This window comes from Pristis pectinata, chromosome 37, assembly GCF_009764475.1.
Source record: "Pristis pectinata isolate sPriPec2 chromosome 37, sPriPec2.1.pri, whole genome shotgun sequence".
Classification (NCBI taxonomy): Eukaryota; Metazoa; Chordata; class Chondrichthyes; order Rhinopristiformes; family Pristidae; genus Pristis; species Pristis pectinata.
This window is the reverse complement of record NC_067440.1, coordinates 3,407,376-3,424,446: the sequence shown is the minus strand read 5'-3', so window position 1 is coordinate 3,424,446 and position 17,071 is coordinate 3,407,376. Positions and strand designations below refer to the sequence as shown.

The 17,071-nt window shown below is 49.8% G+C and overlaps 1 protein-coding gene across 3 annotated transcripts in view; it reads right to left on the bottom strand.

Moving 5' to 3' along the window:
• The window catches only part of LOC127586485 (cohesin subunit SA-2-like), an 86,926-nt gene extending 73,960 nt beyond the window's left edge, over positions 1–12,966 (bottom strand). For 2 of the 3 annotated variants that reach the window (XM_052044499.1, XM_052044500.1), the window contains exons 1-5: positions 12,888–12,966; positions 9,086–9,258; positions 7,742–7,841; positions 3,552–3,677; positions 378–515 (exon numbers count right to left, since the gene is read on the bottom strand). In XM_052044499.1, coding sequence (XP_051900459.1) covers positions 378–515; positions 3,552–3,677; positions 7,742–7,841; positions 9,086–9,258; positions 12,888–12,962 — 612 coding nt within the window. In that variant the 5' untranslated portion in view covers positions 12,963–12,966. Of the gene's footprint in view, positions 1–377; positions 516–3,551; positions 3,678–7,741; positions 7,842–9,085; positions 9,259–12,867 lie in introns of all 3 variants that reach the window. The other variant, XM_052044501.1, reaches the window with a different exon arrangement.
• Positions 12,967–17,071: the final 4,105 nt, after the last annotated feature.

The following is a 17,071-nucleotide window of genomic DNA, read 5'->3' as shown; positions in this document are numbered from 1 at the left end:
AATGTTTACTACTTTGGTGAACATCTTGACAATTTTATCCACCCCTCCCAAACCAGAAATAATCCTTGTGGAACACCAGCTACCACCATCTGCCAGTCTGAGGACCCAAGCCCCACATTGTTTTCTGCTTTGTAACGTTATTCTACTTACCCCTGGATTGTTAAGGAGTGAATGCGAGAAATTAGATAAGCACTAATGGCCCAGAACTGAGAACAACAATAGTGTCAGTAGTCAACCTGGTTTAGAAGTGACAGTGAGGAACATCAGCACTGTGGATTAGTAACGGCCACATCCCTACAGCAGTGTATCTAATAGCCACTTGGGACTCATTGACCAGAATGATTTAAGTACAATGATCAGTTGGTTCCAATACTCACCTGTGTGTTCACTTTTGGCAGTCTGATACTCCCAGACATCTTACTGGTGTCTTGATCATTGTCAACCAATAGCACTTCATTTTCTTTCCCCAATGACTGTTTGGACTCTGCCAGTCCTCGCCTTGGTCTCCTGGAGAGCTGACAACAGAACAGGAAGATGAGACTGCACAGAATTACACAGATTTAACAGAACAGAGGCTATGATTATGTGTTGTGTTATTTATCATAGACAAGTGACAATCACCAGCAGACCAACATTTATTTGCCCATCTAAAATTGCACTCAAAAAAGGCCCTGATACACCATTGCCTTGAAGCACATTCTCCCACAGTTTTGTTAGGTCAGGATTTCGACAAAGAGATATATATTACTGTTCATCTATTGTAGCTAAGTCCACATAATTCAGCCAATCGAGTCTGTGCCAGCTCTTTGCACAGCAAAGTCAGTCCTTTTGCTCCAACTCTGTTCCAAAATAATTATAGTGAGTAATCAGAGGAAATAGATCATTTAGGAAAGCTGAATATAATTAAACATAATCAACATGGGTTTATGACAGGTAAATCGTGCTTAAATTTCCTCAGTCTTTGAGGATGTAACAGGCAGGGTTGAAAGAGGGGAACATGTAGATGCAGTGTACTTAGATGTCCAAAAGGCACTTCACAAGATGCCACATAAGAGGCTAGTGCATAAATTAAAAGCCCATGGTATCGGAGAAAGTGTGTTAGAATGGATTGAAAACTGGCCGACTTGTAGAAAACACAGTTGAAATAACTGAGTCCTTTTCAGACTGAATATAGGTATCTGGAGTCACTCCCACAGTGCTGTCAAGAGTCAGGAATCAGTTCTTGGCCCACAACTGTCAACTATTTACACTAATGACCTGGAAGAATGAACAGTATGCAAATCTTCCAAATTTGCCAATGATACGAAAATAAACAGAAGGGCATGTTGTGAAAAGGATACTGTGATTCTGCGCCAGATATATATAGATTAAGTGGGCAAAAGACTGGCAAATGGAGTTTAACATGAGGAAGTGCGAGGTTATAAAATGGTAAGAGAAATCAAAAGGCAGATTATCCAATTGGAGAGAGACCACGTGTGAATACAGAGGGGCTTAGCTGTTCTAGTGCGGGAATCACAAAGTGCTAACAGGCAGGTCCAACATGGCAAACAGCATTTTGGCTTTCATTGCAGAGAGGCTGGAGTTTAAAAATGGGGAGGTTTCATTGCAATTGTACAGGGTGTTGATAAGTCCTCACCTGCAACACTGCATACAGTTTGGTCCTGCTTATCTTGAACAAAGATAATAACATTGGAGGCAGTACAAAAGTACTTCACTCGGCTAATTTCTGGGATGAGTTGTCCTACCAAGAGAGACTAGTTTGAGCCTGTATTCCTTGGAGTTTAGAAGGATAAGGAGTGGCTTTGTTCAACACACACAAGAACCTAAGGTGCAAAAAAAACAAACTGCTAGGTGAACTCAGTGGGTTGAGCAGCATCTCTTTGGGGGTTTGGGGGGGGGGGGGGGGGGGGGGGGGGGGGGGGGGGGGGGGGGGGGGGGGGTGGTGAGAGGGGGAGGAAAGAGAGGAAATTTCCACGTTTCGGTTCAAGGCCCTGCATCAGGACTGAGATTACAGGGGGAAAATAGCCAGTATAAAAAGGAGAGCGGGAAGGGTGAGACAGTGGCAATAGGTGGACTGAGGACGGGTGAAGGATAATGAGCAGGTGGATCTAAGTGGGGGAAGGGTAGAGTTGGGCAGGTGGGTGATAGGTGGAAGCAGACAAGGAAACAAAAGCAGATGGAGCCAGGTGGAGGGAGGGTGGGTGAAGGTGGAGACAGCTGCTGCAGGGTACACAAAGCCCACCAGTTCTGGAACCTGATAAGTAAGGAAGGTGATAATGGGAACCACTAAGGGAGAGAAGGGCTAATGGAACCAGATAGGGAGGGTCCAGGTGATTGAAGTGTGTGTGTGGGTAGTAACTCCACCCTACAACAGGCCCAACAGAAAATGAGGTGCTGTTCCTCAAGCAACAAAAAGTGCTAGAGGAACTCGCTGGGTCAGGCAGCATCTATGGAGGGAAATGGACAGTCGACGTTTCGGGTCGAGACCCTTCATCTGGGCTGAAAGAGAGGGGGCAACGTATTAAAAAGGTGGAGGGAAAGGGTGGAGCAAGAGCTGGCAGGTTTTAGATGGATCCAGGTGCAGGGGTGGTGATAGGCAGATGGGGGAAAAGTGGGAATGATGTCAGAAACTGGGAGGTGATAAGTGGAAGTAACAAAGGGCTGAAGATGATGAATCCGACAGGAGAGAAAGGTAATGGAAAAAAAAGGGAGGGTGGGGAGGGGAACCAGTAGGAGTGAGTGGGTGACGGGCAGATGAAAGTGAGGGAGGGGAAAGAGAGTGATAGAGGCCGGGTGGATCAGAAGCAGAGAGAAAAGGGACAGATGGGGAACAGTTTACCGGTGCTGTTCCTTATGCTTGCTTTGTACAGGAGGCCCCAAACCGATTGGTCAGAGTGGGATGGAGAATTGAAGTGGCAGGCAATAGGAAGCTTATGGTTGCCTCTGGAGTAGACTCATATAGAGCATGACGACCACATGGGTTTCCTCTGGGTGTTCCTGTTTCCTCCCACGTTCCACTGATCATCCAGTACCCACTTACACTCACCCGAGACCAATCCCATTTTAATTTCCCCACATTCCCATCAACTGTCCACCCCACTAATTCTACTACTCATAGTAAGGGCAATTTACAGTGACCAATTAACCCACCAATAAACCAGCACACCTTTGGAACATGAGAGGAAACCGCAACACCCAGAGGAAACCCACATGGTCATCAGGAGGATGTACAAACTCCACATAGATTGCACCAAGAGTCAGGATTAAACTGTCACTGGAGCTGTGAGGCAGCAGCTCTACCTGAAACATTGACTATACCTTTGCCTCCACAGATACTACTTGACATGCTGAGTTCTTTCAGCAGTTTGTTTTATGCTCTCTTTCTAGATTATCTGGTTATCAAATTGCTCTTGAAAAATCACATGAAAATTGCAGCCACATTTCCTACAGCAGCAATCATGTATCCAAAATGCCTATTCACTGTCAGATTTTTTTTTTGCAAGGTAAATTTTTCATCAAAGGGCATCAACTGCTGCCTGTCAAACACTCACCTGTGGGGCACTCTTTGGCAGTTTTTCTGACTGAAGCACAGGGATAACTTTCTGTTGTCTGGCAGAATTTACCTTCTTCACAACCAATTTCTTCTCAGGCAGTGCCTGCCTTGGCCTCTTGGGCGACTGCAAGAACATCAGTGTGACAAACAGAATCTCAACAATCAGAATATTTTTTCTAATACTTAGCTACATCAGGAATTCCAGTACAACATTCCTCATTATGGGATTATCAGGCGAGACAGAAAGAAACTAAGGTTGAAATTTTGGGCAAAGAACAAGTGCAGCCAGGCGCAATGAAAAAAAAACAAATCTGTAGGCAGATCTGAGAAGTGCAAAAACAAGGGGCAGTAATAACAAGGGAATTCAAACACCAAGTTAACTGGGGCAGAAATGCTACAAAAGTGAAAAAACCCAAAATTATTGTTAATTTTAATTAGTAAACTCAATAAGGGAAAAGAGTTGTGGATCTAAATTTAGGGAATGAATCTGGGCAGTAATTGCATTTTGATAACATTCATATTTCAGTCAGGTTCATCATTAGGGAAAAGGACAAGTGTTCCTCAGGAGTAAAAATTCTCAATTGGGAACAGGTCAATTTCACTAGGTCAAGTATGTTTGAGTAAAACGTAAAGTGGAAGTTTCTAGTACAAAGGCAAATAAGTGACTGTGTAGTGGGAGGCATTGAAAGAGAAGAAAGGGGACATTTCAAAGCAAATAGCTCTCAATAAGAGAAAGAGTGGAACATGCAAATTTAGAATCCAGATGAAAAAGCAAGATGCTGGAGGAACTCAGCAGGCCAGGCAGCATCCGTGCAGAAAACAGACGGTCAACGTTTTCGGTCAGGACCCAGAATCTACCCCTCCCCACCACTCCACAGGATACCAAGGATCATGCTAACAATATAAAAAATAGAAAGCTTATGTCAAACACCAGAGCTGTACACCAAAGAGGCCTACAGTATAGAAAGTGCAGAGTGAATCGGATGTGAAATTGGACAGGTGATAGGACATCAATTATGATTGTTACACAAAAAAAATCAACAAATCTCAAACACTTCAGGATATATTAAATGGCTTAAAAGTTAAAAAGTGGCTAAAAGTGGGAAAGTATAAATCATCATTGTCAAAGTGCATCAACAAGATTTTATCAAAAGGTCACGTTTGAATTCTTTGAGAAGATAACAAGGGGGGTCAAATAGACAAAGTCAACACATAGATTTCACCATCAAGGTTCACGTGGTAGGTGTTGCAGGGGCCATGTTGGGCCATAACCTACAAGGCTACAAACTAGTATGGATGACATGACTCCTGCACTTTGAAATACTATTCTGGCTGCCTAACATTGCCATTCTCTATCTGAAGCTGTCCTGCATATTTTATCTAAACTGTTCCAATTCTCTCCCTGCTAGCCTAAAACCTTACATCCTTTAAACTGGAGCTCACCCAGACGGATGCCATAAGCATCCCAAGCCATACCACGTTCTGCTCCTCCATCACAGAAATTGCTAGACAGAGAAAGACCCAGGACAAATGGCCTGCCAGCATCCTTGTTGCATAATACAAGGATCATAGTGGATGACTACCCTAGCAATCATTTTTTTAAAATTTAAAACAGATAAACTTGAGGAAAGTACAACTCCAAAAGCTGCTGCCTCAGCTCCAATGCCTGGGCTCAATCCTGACTTCCACTGCTATCTGTGTGGAGTCAGAGTTGTACAGCACAGAAACAGGCCCTTCAGCCCACCATGCCCATGCCAACCTTTTCGCCCATCTACATTCATCCCGTTTACCTGCACAAGGACCACGTCTTGCCTATTTAATTCTGCATCTCTTACCTATTGTTTATCTGTTTATCTAAATGCCTCTTAAATGTAATTATTGTATTTGATTCCACCATATACTGTCAGCATGTTTCAAATATCAACCACTCTCCATGCAAAATAACTTACCCCTCAGAACCCTAAACCCATGATCTATTGCTTTTGATGACGATATCATAGAAAAACAGATTGACTATCTACGCTAGCTATGCCTCTAATAATCTCGTTTACTTCTATCAGTTGAATCCTCCTTGTTTTCCCTGGGGCAAAGGATATCCAGCCTATCCAATCTCTTCTCATAACAAAGTCCTCCAATGCAGGCGACATCCCGGTGAATCTACTCTGCACTCTCTCCAGTGGAATCACATCATTTCTATAGTGTGGTGACCGGGACTAGACAATGTCCCTAGCATAGCCTAACAAGGATTTTGTAAAGTTGCACATAACATCCCTACTCTTCTATGTCCCATCAAGCACGCCACATGCCTTCTTTATCACTATCCACCTGTGTTGCCACTTGCAGGCTACCGTAGACTTGGACCCCTAGGTCCCTCTGTTCACCAACATTTCTTGGTGCCCTACCAAAGGCATTTACACATTCTCCATGACAATGTGGGTTCCCTCCCACATTCCAAAAATGGTAGGTTAATCGGCCACTGTAAGTTGCCACTAGTCTGCAGAAGAGTGGTAGAATCTGGGAAGAATAAAATGGGTTGGAAAAGATTGGTGTAAAAATGGGTGCTTAATGGTTTGGCAGAGAGGGTGGACAGAAAGGCCTGCTGTACCTCTCCAAGACTCCTACAACTATCCAGAAATGTATTGTAAATAACATTTAAATTAGGTTGAAGTGTTAAAAATAATGATTGTGATTGATCAGAAGATTTTAAAAAATTGACCATGAGATAAACCTCAGATTTAAAAACAGGATTTGAGCTGCTTCAGGAAAGTGGGTGGTCTTAGCGCAAATCATCGCAGGCAGCTCACCTGGTTAAAAAAAGGTTGTGCCACATTTTTGAAAAAACCTTCGGAAACATGTAATTAACCCATTCAAAAAATTGTATTTATTTACCTCTGCATTGATTTCACAATGTGATCATAGTCAGCCATCTTTGAATCAATATTTTCCTTGGAAACCTGTACCTCATATCGACCACTTCTTCATCTAACAGCTCAGCAAAGAACTTACTGTTCCCACTGTCAATTAATTGCCTCTCCATGGACATGATTTCTTGTTATACTACTCGCACAAACTGAAACAGCCCACCATCATTAACGTTACCCACCTTGTTGAAAGCCCCAAACCAGCAATCATTTTGCCTCTATTTTTCATAAGAAGCATCCAGTAATTGTTGTTCATAATTCATTCATTACCTCCTGCTTTACTTCCAATAGCTTCAAACCTGCCCCTCTACCGTGGCAACCAAATCTGCCAGGTATTCAATCCAGTTGCATTATTTATAGGCAAGAATGAGTACACTGGCTCCCATTTCACCAAAATGGTCCACTTTAAAATCTTTTCCCATGTATTCAAATCACTTTCCTTTACTAACCCCACCATCAACATATTTTTGCATCTCCATAGCCATCCTGGCCTATAACCTCTAAGGTTTGGGCTTTTGCACGACTCTGACCTCTATGCAACCATCTGACAGTGATCCATCAACAACACATACTGTACCTCCAACAAATTAGATCCTAATTTTGAGCTCTGTCCCTAACCCATTCTGCCTCTTTAAACCCACACCTGACCAAGACTTTGATCACTTCTATTAGCATCTTCTCTGGGTGCAGAACATCTACAATTTTAGAAGATGGAAGGACTGAACTTTATATGGTTGAAAGGGCAGAACTTGGTCTAATGGACAAGCAGAAGGAATGAGGCAATTCTGAAAATAAACAGAAGAGATACATGACCAGATCATAGTTAGAGGGGAACCTGGGTATGGAGTTGGTGTGAATGGTGAGAAAAGGGAACAGGGAAGTAACACAAAAAGCATGCCAAAGAGAAGCAGAGGGCCAGAGAGAAAGGTTTTAAGTTAGCTCATTTGAGCTAACTAATGAAGAGCAGCAAGGTGTTATTCTTGCTTTCCTGAAGTTTCCAGAGCTGTCTATTTTGACCGCAATATAGAAAATGAAATAAATACCCACCACGGTGTGGGAGATCAAAATACAATGTAAGAGAGAAAATTACTCCATGTGCACTTAGGGCAATGGAGAGTGCATTTTACACATTTAACTTACAGAGTACCCCAACCCCTGAGAAACATTTCCTCCCACTCCACTGCTCTGCAGTGATCCCTGTGATGGGAACAAGTTTGGGATTGCTGAAACCTACAAATTAAACAAGGAACAACTCCAGGTCACTTACCAGTGCCCTCGGTGTAACAGAAGGCAATTGCTTCTTCCCCTTCTTCAATGTCTCCTCAAAGTCACTCCCTGTGTCTGACTCTGATTCACTTGATGTATCACTAGGAGAAAAAAAAGTTTGTGTTAGATCCAGAAACAGCTCCAGACATTGATGGAGGAGTGGTGGGGGGTGGTGGTGTATATCTTATTGTTAACTGGTCTTCTGCACCTCTTCCTTCTCTGCCCCCACTCTCTTCAAACTCCCAGGTTTGACCTATACCTGTACCCAACTGCATTGTGGATATTATGGACAGTGAAGAGGATAGTCTCAGGCTACAGAAAGGTATTGATTAGCTGGTAAGTTGGCAGAGCAACAGCAGACAGAATTTAATCTTTTTGAGTCCAACATGATGCATTTTGGCATACAAATGAAGCTAGGATTCACCATGAATGGCAACGTCCTTGGGAGTATTGAGGAACAGAAGGACATTGGTAGACAACTCCAAAGGTCCCTGAAAGTAGATAGGATGATAAAGGAAGCATAGCCAGGGTAGTTATGGCAGAACTTTACAAAGCATTGGCAAAGCCACATCTGAAGCACTGTGTGCAGTTTTGGTTGTCATGGTATTGAAAGGATGTGATTGCTCTGGAGAGCGTACAGAGGAGATTCATCAGAATGCTGCTTGGGATGGGGTGTCTCAGTTACGAAGAGAGACTGCATAAGTTAGGTTTGTTTTCTTGGGAGTAGAGAGGTGTACAAAATTGTAAGGAATATAGATAGGGTAGACAGTAGAAAACTTTTCCTCACAGCAGAAGTTGATATAACCAAAGAACAGAATTTTGATGAACAAGAAGTTTGGAGAGGATATAAAGAAGATTCTTTTTTTTAATCCAGAGGGTGCTTGGAATTTGGATGAAGGCATTTAAGAAACGTCCAGAAGAGCACAACCATATAAAGCTATGGACCAAATGCTGATAAATGGGATACTTGACAGACAGTATGGTATTGGTACATTATTGTCACTTGTACTGAGGTAAGAGAAAAACTTGTCTTGCATACCATTCGTACACATCAATTCATTACACAGGGAAGATACATTGAGTTAGTACAGAGTGCATTGAGGTAGTACAGGTTAAAAAAGAGTACAGAGTGAAGTGTCACAGCTACAGGGAAGTGCATTGCAGGTAGACAATAAGGTGCAAGGTCACAACAAGATATATTGTGAGGTCGAGAGTCCATCTCAATATTTAAGGGAATATATGTACATGGGCCAAAGGGTCTGTTTCTGTGCCGTATGACCTTAGGAATCGTAAGACAACGTACACGGACAGGATGGTAGCTTGCCCTCCAGCAATGACAACTTACTCTGAATCAGTGTCCCGTCCAGCCAACAGCTCGGCCACTTGTTCTCCGCGGAAATAGGTGGGGCTGGAATACTGCGATCCTGCTCGTCTCCCACCAACACCCGGAGACAAGGACGGCAGGCTCTCAGAGCTCTGAGAAACCTTTTTTGATCTCAGTGTTGGCATGACTGTGACCTGTGAACCAAACAGAGAGGAATCAGAAGGGACAGGCGTTCTGCGGATCTGTTGCTCCAGACCCCCTCTCCACACAGATCACTGTCTCTTCCCAGTTCACTGAGCACCATCTCCCTATGTTCTCTGTTCCTGCCTCCACTTCTCACCAGGTTACTCCCTCCATCTGCAGTCAGACCCTCCCCATCACCCCTTCCTTCCCACAGTCCATCTTTCTCCATCTCCTCGATCTCTCTCCCATTACCAACCTCCCTCCACCTGACTATCCCAATTACTGGGCCGTTACCCTCATTTCCTCATACCCACTTCACACAACCCCCACTACCCAATATCTCCCATCCTATCCCTCCCTTGCACTACCACACTGCTCCCCATTCACCTCCCTCCCACCTTCATCCCTCTTCCAACCCACCACTGCACCCACCCCCTCTCCCCCCACTATACCCACCCTCTCCCCCCCACCTGCTGCACACACACCCACCTAGTCCCTCCCACCCTCCCTGTCCACTCGTCCCCACTCCCCCAGAACCTCTCCCACACCATTCTCCCCTCCCCCAACCTGCCCCCTCACCCTGCGCACGTTCCTCCACAATCTCACCTCCAAACCCTCCTCCCCATGTCCTACCATCGCTCCCTGCCCTCCCCTCATCCATCCCTCACCTTCCCACCACCACTCCCTCCATTCTCCCCCCCGAGCTTGTCCGTCCGACCGTCTGTCCCTCTCCTCCCCCTCCTCGACCCCCATTTCTCCTCACCGTCTCTCCTCTTCAACTCATCACACTTTCCCCCTCCATCCCCCTCAACCCTCCCGTTACCTCCCTCACCCCATCCCCTTCACTCCCCTTTCCGTCCCTTCAACACCTTCACTCCGCCACTTCACCCTCACCTCTCCCTCCATCCCTCCACCCCTCAATACTCCCTCCCGTTCCCCCATCTCCTCCCCCCTCACATCCTCCGCCTCCCCACCCCACACTCCCCCTCCACCACTTCTCCCCTGCCATCCCTCACCTCTCCCACTCCCATCCCTCACTCCCCCCCAACTCTCACCTCCCACTCACGTCCCTCACTCCCCTCCACCTTCCCGTCCCTCTGCCATCCCTCACTCCCCCTCCACCCTCTCCCCATCCCTCACTCGCCCTCCACCCCATTCCCCCTCCACCCTCATTCCCCCATCCCCTCCCCGCTTCATCCCTCACTCACCCCTTGCCCTCAATTCACTCCACCCTCCCGTCCCTCCCCTCACTCCCCCTCCACCCTCCCCACTCCCTCCCCTCAATCCCCCGCCATCCCTACCCGTCCCTCACTCCCCCTCCGCCCTCTCCCCGTCTCCCACTCCGCCCTCTCCCCATCCCTCCCCTCTCTCCCCCTCCTCTCTCACTCCCCCTCCCTCTACCATCCCTCACTCCCTCTCCAACCTCCCCATCCCCCTCCACCCTCTCCGTCCCTCACTCCACCCTCACTCCCACTGCTATCCCTCACTACTCCTCCCCCTCTCACTCCCCTTCCACCCTCACTCCCCCACTCCCTGACACACCCTCCCCCCTCACTCCCACCCTCCCTCACTCCTCCTCCGCCCTTGCCCTCCCACTCCCCCTCCGCTCACTCCCCATCCCTCCCACCCTCACTCACTCTCCTTCCCCCTCCCACCCCCCGTCCCTGCCTCCCCCTCCCACCCTCCTACCGCCCTCACCTCTCCCTCCCAGCGCCCTCACTCCCCGTCCGTCCCCCTCCCTCTGCCCTCACCTCCCTCTCCCCGTCCCTCACTCCCTCCTCCCCACACCTCTCCCTCCCGTCCCCCACCTCACTCCCCCCGTCCCTCACCTCCCCCAACCCTAACCCCGTCCCTCACCCCCTGCCCCCGTCCCTACCCTGTCCCTCACCTCACTCCCCGTCCCTCACCTCTGCTCAACCCCTCCCCTGTCCCTCACCCCACTCCCCCGTCCCTCACCTCTCCTCACCCCCCTCCCCGTCCCTCAACCCTCTCCCGGACCCTCACCTCACTCCCCGTCCCTCACCCCCTCCCCCCGATCTTACCCCGTCCCTCATCCTCTCCCCCATCCCTCACCTCACTCCCCCATCCCTCACCTCTCCTCACCCCCCTCCCCTGTCCCTCACCTCTCCTTACCCCCCTCCCCTGTCCCTCACCTCACTCCCCGTCTCTCCCCCATCCCTCACCTCTCCTCACCCCCCTCCCCTGTCCCTCACCTCTCCTTACCCCCCTCCCCTGTCCCTCACCTCACTCCCCGTCTCTCCCCCATCCCTCACCCCACTCCCTCGTCCCTCATCTCTCCTCACCCCCCTCCCGCCGTCCCTCACCCCACTCCCCCGTCCCTCACCTCTCCTCACCCCCCTCCCCCGTCCCTCAACCCCACTCCCCGTCCCTCACCTCTCCTCACCCCACTCCCCCGTCCCTCAACCCTCTCCCGGACCCTCACCTCACTCCCCGTCCCTCACCCCCTCCCCCCGATCTTACCCCGTCCCTCATCCTCTCCCCCGTCCCTCACCTCACTCCCGTCCCTCAGCTTACTAGCCCATCCCTCACCTCACTACCCCATCCCTCACCTCTCCTCACCCCCCTCCCGTCCCTCACACCCCCTTCCCCATCCCTCACCTCACTCCCCGTCCCTCACCTCTCCTCACCCCACTCCCTCGTCCCTCATCTCTCCTCACCCCCCTCCCGCCGTCCCTCACCTCACTCCCGTCCCTCACCTCTCCTCACCCCCCTCCCGTCAATCACCTCTCCTCACCCCCCTCCCCCCGTCCCTCACACTCCCCCTCCCCCCGTCCCTCACCTCACTCCCCCCGTCCCTACCCTGTCCCTCAACTCTCCTCACCCCCTTCCCCCGTCCCTCACCCCCCTCCCCCTCCCTCACCCCCCTCCCCCCCGTCCCTCACCTCACCCCCCTCCCCCCCGTTCCCTCACCCACCCCCCTCCCCCCCCGTCCCTCACCCCCCTCCCCCCCGTCCCTCACCCCACCCCCCCCTCCCCCCCCGTCCCTCACCTCCCTCCCCCCGTCCCTCACCTCACCCCCCTCCCCCCCCCGTCCCCTCACCTCCCTCCCCCCCCGTCCCTCACCCCCCTCCCCCCCGTCCCTCACCTCACCCCCCTCCCCCCCCCCGTCCCTCACCTCACCCCCCTCCCCCCCCGTCCCTCACCTCACCCCACCCCCCCCCCCCCGTCCCTCACCTCACCCCCCTCCCCCCCGTCCCTCACCTCACCCCACCCCCCTCCCCCCCGTCCCTCACCTCCCCACCCCACCCCCGTCCCTCACCTCACCCCACCCCACCCCCCTCCCCCCCGTCCCTCACCTCACCCCACCCCCCCTCCCCCCCCCGTCCCTCACCTCACCCCCCTCCCCCCCGTCCCTCACCACACCTCACCCCCCCTCCCCCCCCCCCGTCCCTCACCTCACCCCACCCCCCTCCCCCCCCCGTCCCTCACCTCACCCCACCCCCCTCCCCCCCGTCCCTCACCTCACCCCACCCCCCTCCCCCCCCCGTCCCTCACCTCACCCCCCTCCCCCCCCGTCCCTCACCTCACCTCACCCCCCTCCCCCCCCGTCCCTCACCTCACCCCCCTCGTCCGTCACCCCTCACTCCCCCGTCCCTCACCTCACTCCCCCGTCCCTCACCTCTTCCACGGACGGACAAACTCCGCTCCGCTTGTTTTCCCGCGCGCCCAAAATCTGGCGCCAAGGCTCGGCCATGACGTCATCGCGTAATTAACGTGCCGGAGACCCGCCCATTGCTTCGCCCGCCATCTTTGTGACTGGCGATGATTTCCCGGTGTGTTTACCGGCGCCATGTTTGTGACGGGCACAGTGTCAAGGGGAGCAGTGACAGAGGGCCCACCGTCCCGTCCCTCCCACCTCCTGCCGGGCAGAGAGGCCCCCCCCTCCCGTCTGTCCCCACTGACCCTGTCTCTCCCACCTACCGCCGGGCAGAGAGCTCCGCCACCATCCCTCCCCACTCACCCCGTCCCTCCCACCTCCTGCCGGGCAGGGAGCTCACCCCCCTCTATCCCCACTGACCCCCCCCCCGTCTCTCCCACCTCCTGCCAAGCATGGAGCTCCCCCCGTCCCTCCCACACACTCCAGCCCTCCCCACCTCCTGCCGGGCAGGGAGGTCCCCCCGTTCCTCCTCACTCACCCCGTCCCACCTCCTGCAGGGCAGAGGGCTTCCTGTCCCTCCTGCCGGGCAGGGAGGTCCCCCCGTCCTCCCCACATACACACACATCGTGCATCTCGTTCTCAGCACCCCAGTCTAATGCCCTTCTTTATCACTCAAGTAATTAGCTCATGCAATCGAACCTCACCGTCCTGCTCAGCCCCAAACTCTGAACATCGCACCCAGCCTAAAGTCAGAGTCACAGAGTCATGCAGCACAAAAGCAGGCACACCATGTCCACACTGACTGACCATCAAGTACCCATCTATAATTAAACCTGTTTACCAGCACTCGGTCCATGACCCGTCGTGCCTCGGTGATCCAAAGTACATATCTAGATACTTCTTAAATATTGATGGATCACGTACCTCCACCACCTCCTCAGACAGTGCAGTCCGATTCCAACCACACTCTTGATAAAAAAAAGTTCTTCCTCAGATCACCTTAAAACCTCTTCCCCTGACCCTAAACCCATTCCTTCCGCTATTAGATTCCATTGCTATTTGAAAAACGTTTCCTGCTATCTGCTCTACCTGTGCACCTGATGAATGTCTAGACTTTTATCAGGATCCCCCACCCACACTCCAGTCTCCAAGGAAAACAAACCCAGCCGATCCAGTCTCTCCTCAGCTGACACTCCATCCCCAGCAACATCCTGATGTATCTACTGTGCACCCTTTCCAGTGCGATCATGTCCTTCCTGTAGCATAGCCATCAGAACTCCAGCTGTGGCCTAACAAAGTTTTATGAAGTCGATCTGGCAAGTATCCCAAATGCCTTCTTCATCACCCTGCCCACCTGTGCCGCCACCTTCAGGGACACTTGGTCTCGTACACGATTCTCCCTGTTCCCCAATACTCCCCTGGACCTTCCTATTTATCTATCTTAATTCATCTTCCCAAAGTCCATCGCCTCACATTTATCAGGATTATATTCCATCTACCAGTGCCCTGCGCATCTTACCAACTGATCGAAATTATCCTTCTGAGGATGACTAACCTCCTCACTACCAGCAACACATGTCATCTGCAAACTTACTAATCGTACTGTCTACATTCATATCCAGTGAACAGTAAGGGTCTCCACACCGATCCCCGTGTTACACCACTGATCACAGGCTTCCAATCACAAAAACACCCCTCCACCATCAACCCCTGCCTCCTATCACCAAGCCAATTTTGGATCCAATTTGCCAACCTGCTCTGGGCTCTGGGCATTGGACCGTTCTCACATGTGGACCTTGTCAAAGGCAACAAATGCTGGAATCCTAACTTCCTTCATGCTCCAGCTTCCTACAGTGCTTCTCCGTTTAAGTAATGCTCTGTTCTTTTATTCTTCCTTCCAAAATGAACAACTTCACATTTTCCCACATTATGCTTCATTAAACAACTTGCCGCCCATCCACATCAGCTATCAATATCTTCCAGTAAATTGTTTGAATCCTCCTTGCACCTTGACTTCCCAGCTATTTCTATAGATATGGTCACAGTACGTTCTCTTCAAATCATGGATATGGATCACTGGGGGGCCAGTTGACCTACTGCTTCTGTTTCTCAGGAAAAACTTCATCAAACACGATTTCCCTTTCTCAAAACTACAACGACTAAGTATCCTGAACCTACTACAACATCTTTAATCTTGGCTTCTAACACTCTCTCTATGAAAGATGTTAAAAAACTGCCCTATAATTTCCTATGTATGATGCAGGGTTTTGACCTGAAATGTCAACAGTCCCTTTCCCCCCCACAGATGCTGTTCGACCTGATGAGTTTAAAGGAAGCACGTGTAAGGTTTATTAAATTATTTTTTTAAATTAAATTTTATTTATAGTGTGATAACGGGCCCTTCCGGCCCAACGAGTCCGCGCCGCCCATTTTAAACGCCAAATTAACCCATCTGTACATCTTAAGAATGTGGGAAGAAACCGGAGCACCCGGCAGAAACCCACACAGGCATGGGAGAACGTACAAACTCCTTACAGACAGCGACGGGAATCGAACCCCGATCGCTGGTGCTGTAATAGCGTCGCGCTAACCGCTAAAGGAAGCTAAAATCAGACAGGGCCCTTGAGGATTGCAAAGAAAGCAGGAAAGCAGGGGATTAAGAGCTCCATGAAATGTCATTGGCAAGTAGGATTAAAGACATTTTAATGGCATTTTATACTTACGTTCAAAACAAGAGGATAACTAGGGAGAGGGTAGAGGATAAAGGATGGAACTGATCTTTGTATCCTCACTAGGTAATGTTGTTCCTTTGTTCAAGAAGGGAAATTGGCAGAATCCAGGAAATTATAGGCTGGTGAGTCTCATGATAGTGGTAGGGAAGATATTGGAGAGGATCCTCAGGAATAGGATTTATGCACAGTTGTGGCCTGATTAGGAACAGTCAGCATGGCTTTGTGTGGGGCAGGTCATGACTTACAAATTTGATTGATTTTTTTGATTGATGGGGGTAGGGGAGTGGATGTTGTCTATATGGACTTTAGTAAGGCATTTGACAAGGCCCCTCATAGTAGGCTCATCCAGAAGATTAAGATGCACGGAATCCACAGCGAATTGGTAGCTTGGATTCAGAATTGGCTTGCTCAAAGAAGACAGAAGGGTAGTGGCGAAAGGGTGTTTTTTTGGCTGGAGGTCCGTGACCAGTGGTCTTCCACAGGGATCGGTGCTGGGACCTCTGTTGTTTCTGGCGTATATAAATGACTTGGATGAAAATGTAGGTAGTTGGTAAGTTTGCAGATGACACAAAGATTGGTGGTGTTGTGGACAGTGAAGAAGGCTGCCAAAGGATACAGCAGAATATAGATCAGTTACAGATATGGATGGAGAAATGAGAAATGGAGTTTAAGCTGCGCAAGTATGAGGTGTTGCACTTTGGCAGGTCTAATGTAAGGGGAAGGTCTACAGTTAATGACAGGATCCTTAACAGCGTTGATGTACAGAGAGATCTTATGAAATGTTTGCCTTCATTGGTTGGGGCATTGGGTATAAGAGCAAGAAGTCATGTTGCAGCTATATAAAACTGCTTGGAGTATTGTGTGCAGTTCTGGTTGCCCCATTACAGGAAGGATGTGGAGGCTTTAGAAAGAGTACAGAAGAGGTTCACTAGGATCCTGCTTAGATTAGAGGGTTTGAGCTATAAGGAGAGGTTGGACAAACTTGGGTTTTTTTCTCTAGAACGTCAGAGGCTGAGGGGAGACCTGATAGAGGTTTATAAAATGATGAGAGGCACAGATAGGGTAGACGGCCAGAATCTTTACCCCAAGGCAGAAATGTCAAATACTAGAGGACATGCATTTAAGGTGAGAGGGAGAAAGGTTAAGGGAGATGTGCGGGGCAAGTATTTTACAGAGAAAGTGGTGGGTGCCTGGAACATGCGGCCGGGATAGTGGTGGAAGCAGATACAATAGTGGCATTTAAGAAGCTTTTAAACTGACAGATGGATATAAGATTTCTTTATTAGTCACATGTACATCGAAACACACAGTGAAATGCATCCTTTGTATAGAGTGTTCTGGGGGCAGCCCAGAAGTGTCGCCACGCTTCCGGCATCAACGTAGCACGCCCACAACTTCCTGACCCGTACGTCTTTGGAATGTGGAAGGAAACCAGAGCACCCGGAGGAAACCCACGCAGACACGGGGAGAACA